This window comes from Morone saxatilis, unplaced genomic scaffold (genome assembly GCF_004916995.1).
Source record: "Morone saxatilis isolate NCDOM2014 unplaced genomic scaffold, NCSU_SB_2.0 Contig19, whole genome shotgun sequence".
Lineage (NCBI taxonomy): Eukaryota > Metazoa > Chordata > Actinopteri > Moronidae > Morone > Morone saxatilis.
The window spans coordinates 24,140,520-24,147,794 of record NW_023339751.1 but is presented as its reverse complement, the minus strand read 5'-3'; the positions used below and the strand labels follow the sequence as shown (position 1 = coordinate 24,147,794).

The window sequence follows — 7,275 nt, the reverse complement described above, 5'->3', positions numbered from 1 at the left end:
GAAAGACCTTTTAGATCAATTTTACAAAAACTTGTTACAGCAGACAGTCACTATCAATGTACATTTAGGTTCCATAGCTCATAATTCCCATCCGCAAAGCACAGCATCTTGGGATATCCTTTCCCTCCATGATTTTGGTTTCCTCGACCATGATGGTTGCTGTCATATGTTCAGTCTGGGGTTTCTTGTATAGCAAATTAGAAGAAAAAATACATTTATTTATGCCATTGCTGTCAACACCTATCTGAACAGACCATTGTTATGATATTACAGATTGGGGTGTGGCCAGAAGTGTAATATACTTAAAACTTTAATGGACAAGGAGCAGGTTTGGCACCTGTCCTTGATGAGACTACTTCCATAATCTTTGTTTTGCAATGGTCAAGTTTGGCCATTTTCTCTGGAATTCTTTATTTATCTATAGACCACACAAACAGAACTGCTATGCTACACTGAAGGGTAGGATGGCTAAATTAGGCTTGCGAAATATGACTAGCCGATTGGTATCTTGAACGTTGCTGTAAATTTGTGTCATATTCCCAGATCTCTACTGTTAGCCTGTTGATTAAAATGTTAAGATTAATAGTAACTAGTAAAGAAAGACAGAGGTTGTTAAAAGCTGATATTTTAACCTTAATGCCTCTTAAACAGTGCGAGGAGGGGAGTGTGGACACACTTTTGGTAAAATGACTTGGTATTTCCTTCATTCTTTGCTTACATACCTTTTGAATTCACCCCTGACATTAAGACAGAAAGGAGAAAGGAATGTAAACAGGAAAACAGAGAAAAGGAAATGAGTGTGCCATGCAGTAAACAGAAAGACTGAATTCTATTGTAGAAACAGATATGAATGCAAAGGGAATAAATAACAATAAAGCAGGAGAGAAAGAGGCTGATCCATCAGGAAATTACAGGTATTAAAGGAATGTGCTGCCATCAGCCAGCAGGTGGAGATGAGCTGGAGCCTGAGGGCAGGTTGAGTTCAGGATGAAGGTGTCTTTGAAAAGCTGATACTGGATCAGCTTTTCCATTTTCCCCTATAAACCTGTGAGCAGTGAGAACAGGAGGAGCAGGACAGGTCAGATTCACCTCTCAAGGTCAAACTGGAATATGTATCCATCCATATTATACTGACGCAAAATGAAAAGCAAATGCACACACAGTATGCTTTACTCAAAATATATTAATCCATAAAATATGTTGTTACATATGTAGATGTTTTACATTCTGCAGGTTCTACGTTTGAAGAAATAGAATTTCTTTCCTTTTATCTATTTTACAATAATCAGGCTCAAAACCTTGGCGAGCATTGAAATATATCTGCACAGACATTACAACAGTGTATCAGTTCTTACTATCACTGACATGCACTTACTGGTTAAAATACCTCTACTCTGAACCATGAAACTGTTATGTCATGGTACTGTTAAGTGCTTTGAGTAAAGATTCTTTGTATATAAGAGAAATACCCAGAAAAGCTGGTTCTTAAAGAGTTAAAACTATGATAAAGCAGGAATTTTCAGGCCTTAGCAGGTCATCCTGGGCCAGCCTGAGGTCCTTCCTTTGTGCATGCCAAAGAAAGGGAGTGAGCGCTCTTCCTGCTGAATATGAATCCAGTATAGACAGCCGCATGGACAACTGAAATGAGTCTGAGCAAAGACATGAAAAATGCCTGCGAGCAAATAAAGCTGTATTCTGCTTTCATCCTCATTCCAAATGTACAATAAATGCAATCCAATGGGTTTTGTATTTTTTTGACAACTTTAATAAAGCGTGTTTGCAGTTGCGGGGTCTGGAGTCTATGGAATTTGAGGTTTGATTATTTATTCAAGGGTCTTGCAAATTAAGAGAAATTGTGTGAGATAAATCAAGTCATAAATGCACTAGGTGTGTGCAGGATGTATTTGAATGGAGAATCGGGTATTTGAGAGAGATTTGTATACGCGCAAGACTTAATGTCTTGTTAGTTATGTGGTGGCTCTCACAGTACAGAAGTGTAGTATTGCATTCACTTGAAAAACTTCAACAAAAAGGGTTTGGCTCAGGGAGACTTAGAGCCAGCCCTGGGCATGGAGAGCGTGCTGGAGGTATCTTATTAATTCAGAAAAAACAGCAGATTTTTAAAAATTATTATTTTTTAAATATTTCTTTCTTTCTTTCTTTCTTTCTTTCTTTATCAGCATGAAGTGACCAACTGATGACTAGTCACACTGTTACTGTTCCTTTAACCTGACTCCTGGCATGGTAAATGTGTTTGTACTTGTGTGCTTAAAGACACAGGGAGTGTCAATTAAAACCTTTTGCTTAAATAATGGAAAAGTGTTAATATAAGCTTTGGCTGCTGTCTGTATGGACAAATAAAAGGGGTTTCACAATGAAAGCTGCAGTAGGTAACTTTTATAAAAATAAAAATGTTCACTGTATTCTGACAGTAGTACATCAGACGGATAATCTTTGAAACCTTTGTTTCCTCTGGCTCCTCATAGCATTAGCAAGAATCCAACGGGCCTGGACAAAAACAACCAATCAGAACTGTGAAAGATATAAAGACAGTTTGGGTTTGTGGCTTGAAGTGGTTGATAGTCTCCCAGAGTCTATATATTAGTATTTGACTCCCTGGGAATGACACTCAACAATCCACTATCTTTTCTGTTTGGTTGTTTTTGTTCAGGCTTGTGAAGGCTATTAGGAGCACCACAACAAACCAGAGGAACCTGATTTTTTCTGTCAGGATATAGTGAATGTTTCAGCAAATATGACAACATGTTATTTTTATAAAAGTTCCCTACTGCAGCTTTAAAGGTACCTAATACTACAATGGCTGTCACAGTAAATCCAGCATAATGTACATTTAAAAAGTTTTAATATATCAGTTCAACATAGTCATGTAAAACTCTCATTGCTGTTGAACAGAAGTGCTGATTTTATTCATACTAATTCATACTAAACTTGTACTAAAATGCAAAGCTAAGTTACTTCAGATGTTTCACAATAAAACCTCTTCCTTCCTTAAAGGGCTTTTAATGTGAAACAGGTGGAGGGAGTATCTATTTTGTACTAATGTAACGGGAGCAACAGTAAACTAACATTTACAAATAGGTAGAATATATATATTATATGATATAGTAATACAGACAAAAAGGCAAATTTAAGAATGCCCTGTCTCTAATAAAAGCCTTTCTCAAAGGGGTAAATATAGGCCTCGCCCTCTGATTACATATTCAGATGCATAAATTATTAATTTAACTCAAATGTTTGCAAACTTAAAAGCTCCTGTGTTTACAAACATCACTTATGTAATCAAACAGCATCATAAAGCATAAATGATTTGTTGTTGTATGAGTCACAGTTCTAAAATACCTGTCAATCAAATTGCGGATAGTTGCTTCCAAGTTTTAAATGTTTGTGGTGGTAACTATGTGTTTGTTTATATTTGGATTACTAATCATAATTCTATTCATACTTGTATTCTGAATTGCACATCAAAATCAAGGGAGAGATGTGTGTGAAGGGTTCCCGGTTAGCTCTGTCGGTAGAGCTGGCGGCCCATGTTCGAATCCGACCTGCAGCCCTTTGCTGCGTGTCATCCCCTCTCTCTCGACTCCCCCTTTCCTGTCAATCATCAGCTGTCTCTATCAAATAAAGGCATGAAAAGGCCAAAAAAAACTTTTTTGTATATGTGTATAGGATGCTGCTAGAGGTGATAAAAAATATTATAAAGTATTAAAACAACTACTATGGTCTTGACTTGTATTTTATTATAATTCATATGTGTATATTAAATATTATTGAATATGTAAGGGCTTGCATTACATTACCTAGTAGTTCAAATCAATCAAAAGTGATGAATACATTTATAACAAAAAGGTCAGGAGTCACAAATGTTTTAGCACAAATATAGAAATTTATTTCTGAAAAGGAAATACACAACTGACGTGGTGCATGTCAGCAACACACACCTTCAAGTGAAACAAAATGCTGGGGTACAGACCCTTTTCTTTACCGTGAGAAAAAAAGTTTCAAAAAATAAAAATCTCAATTCCAGCCACACATACTGTACACTCGTTACATAATTGCACTTGTGGAAACAAGCAAATAAAAACATTCGGTCTTCGCATCAATCCTTTTCTTGACATACCGTAACCACAGAAATTCTCAAACGTCTTCCCTGTTTGAGACAACCAATCACATGCAGAGTCTCTCTTATGACACATTTGTCAATAGCAGCTCAGTTCCTTTACAGACTTACTTCAAAATTACATCATCCAAACACTTTTCATCAGACAAACATTGTGCAATTTACATGGAGGGAAAGAAAGGGCTGCATGACTCAAATTTAAAAAATTAAGGCCATTTTGAATCATGTTCAATTATTTTCTCCTTGAAGGTGCAAAAGCTTAGTGTGCATTTTTCATTAGAAATGAATCAGCTGTTTGTAGAGAAGCATTTTGTTGCCATTCACTCCCCATACTTTACCTTCAATATGAAGGACTTAATCAGCTCCATTTCCACTTTTTCAGTTTACAGACATCACATTGAGAGGGACATCTCAATCAGTGCATATTTAACAAACAGTCTGTATTTTAGTGGGCAGGAACTCTGAGAAGGCACAATAATATTTTACAGAAGAGGAATATGTGAAACATGATAGATTTCCCCAATTTATCCCTTGTCCACAGACCACAGATCTTTCAGGCCAAATGACCACGTTACAGCAAAGAGCAGGCCAGTTGAGCACATTACAGTTAGGTTTCTGTCTGGTTTGTGCACTTCCTCTGCTAAAACAGGCGAGGTTTATTTGCTTCAGTTTAGTTTCTGGCTGAGAGCCAGTCTAAGCTCAGACCAGCAGCTGGATTTGTACTGAATGCCCTGTCATTGTCTGTTATCTTATTTCAATGCAATTTCAGCAAACATCCAGATGTTTTCACCAGTAAGGCACAGTGTTATTAATCTGACCCCAGCTCTGCCAGCCAGGAAAGAGTCCGTTGGACATACGTGGACTGCCAAACTGATCAAACTCCAACTCCAGCACCTTCACGCCCCCGTTTTTGTGCTCTGAAGGCTTCTTCTGATCAACAGAAGTTGTGGGCGTCTGAATGTTCAAGTCCTCTCCGTTCCAGCCAGCGTGCTTGATAACATAGTTCTTGCCGTCATTATTGTCCCAGAATGTCTGGTCCTTGACTTTGAAGCAGATGCAGAACTCAACCCGATTCTGCGGTGGGATGTACGTGGGGAGCTCTAGGACGAATGCAAAGGTGTCAGTATCCTGGCAGCTGTAGACGTTGTTCATGAAGGTGCACTCGACGTCGGTGTAGCTGGCCCACGAGTCGAAGGTGGCACGCAGCTGCACCGACTTCTCAAAGGCCATGTTCCGGACCTTGATGGTGCCAGTCAGCGAGCGCTCTTGCAGTGAGCAGTTCTCCAAGCAGACTGAGTTCTGGATCAGGCGGTTCCGGAAATCTAGGTAGTCAGCTGAGGGCTGTTTAAAGTCCAGCACCAGGTTGCGCACTGAGCTGATCTTTAGATCCATCGTGGCCGTTTCCAGGTCTGTCATGTCAAACTGCAGCTCCTCTGAGATTCCCCCACAATGCTTGTTTCGATACGGCTCATCGTCAAACTTGGAGAAGACGTGGATGGCAGTGAGCGACATGCCCTTTGTGTCTGCGAACACCACCTTCTTCTTGCCGACCTTGTTGTTCCAGCCAATGCAGCTGCCATCGTCTAATGCTTTCTGTTGGTTGCTGAGGCAGGGCCGTAGGGGTTTGTAGAGCTGCTGGTTGTGCCTGCGGGTGGTGGACTGGTTGACCCGGTTCTTGGCCCGCTGAAGCTCCTCGTAGGAACTGAGGAAACCTCGTAGAGGAGGCGGAGAGTGGCTGATGTAGAATCTCATGGCCACATCCATTGGCATTACTGGGCCAGGCATTGCTGATGGACTGAAGGAACTGAGCACGCTGAGAGAGGGAGAGGGGAAGAGGAGGAAATTGAGAGAAAATGGGAGGTGGAAAGAGAAAAAGACAGGGAGAGATTAGAACAGTGGCTACTGTATGCAAAAAAAAAAGTTTGATGAAACTTCTGTAATCAGCTAGACACTAATTTCTGAAAATGAAAAGTCCCCATCTCACAAATTATGCCTCCGATACACCTCAGCTTTACAAATCAAATTTAAACTGTACTTAGAATCCAAAAGCATTCACGCAAAAAAGTAATACAGATAGTTCAATACATTTCGGCATGCGTCACTTTTGCAAAACTTAAATGAAACTCTTTCTATGAGCCTTACCTTGCAGCACTCATGGAATAAGGAAATTAGCAGTTCCAAGGAGAAAACTACAAGCTTTTTAAAGTTTTTAAGTCCCTTTGACTTTTGGATTCTACAGAGCAGCTTCTTCTAAAAGTTCATGCCTTCGTCACTCCCCCTTTTTCTTCCACCTCTCTCTTGCTCTCGTCCTGCCTTTCAGTGCCGGGGTTGCTCAGCACTCAGGTTTTTTTAACTGCCACATAGAGACAATTTGCATACGCTGTCATATGGTTCCTCAAACAACCAATGAAAAGTCAGCGGACTTCCTCGCCAACCAATCAGTGTAAACTTGACCTGGCTGCCAGCCAGCTGATAGGGGAGTGTCGCCTGCATGGGCCTCATGGTTGGGATGCCTCAGCCTTCTGACTCAGCTGCTATTTGAGAAACATGATGGACCCCTGCTGGTGTTACAGAAGATCTTCAGATTACTCACTACAGAGTGCTGCATAAACTCTGGCTCTTTCCTGACATGACTGGGATCCCCATAACATACCACAGCAGCATTATTTTTATTACAGTGACTTTATGGAAGTGAAAATGTAATCCATGAAAAAGATGATTAAACATGTTCTAAAAAGGGTTCCTGAAGAGACAATTCAAGTCAAATTCAACGTGAGGTCTAGACCGTACTCTTAGCACTAACAAACATTTATTCAAAAAAGAAACTGAGATGGCTTTAAGGGAAGAAATATGTTTGGAAAAAAAATCCAGAAATCACAATAATATAAACTATTTTTCACATTTGTAGGCGGTTGAATAATGAGGGTCATGACTTGATCTGATGTGATTTATCTGATGGCTTTTTAACACCTAAATTAAATAATTATTGTCACTGTGAACCTTTCTTCTCTTGTCTTCGAGTTACAAGGATGTCAACGCAGATCAGACCAAAATACATTTGATATGAGAAAACACTTTTCCTAATTAGTGGTTACTGAAGACTTTACATAATACTACCACTCAAAGCGCTTTTACAC

At 39.6% G+C, this 7,275-nt stretch overlaps 1 protein-coding gene across 1 annotated transcript; it reads right to left on the bottom strand.

Annotated features, from left to right (window-relative positions):
* Positions 1-3,882: 3,882 nt before the first annotated feature.
* Positions 3,883-6,474, bottom strand: ppp1r3ca (protein phosphatase 1, regulatory subunit 3Ca). The gene is made up of 2 exons (XM_035663505.1): positions 6,281-6,474; positions 3,883-5,951 (listed from the first exon to the last, which is right to left on the bottom strand). The coding sequence occupies exons 1-2, from the start codon at positions 6,292-6,294 to the stop codon at positions 4,925-4,927; spliced, it is 1,041 nt and encodes a 346-aa protein (XP_035519398.1). The 5' UTR covers positions 6,295-6,474; the 3' UTR covers positions 3,883-4,924.
* Between the last annotated feature and the right edge of the window lie 801 nt (positions 6,475-7,275).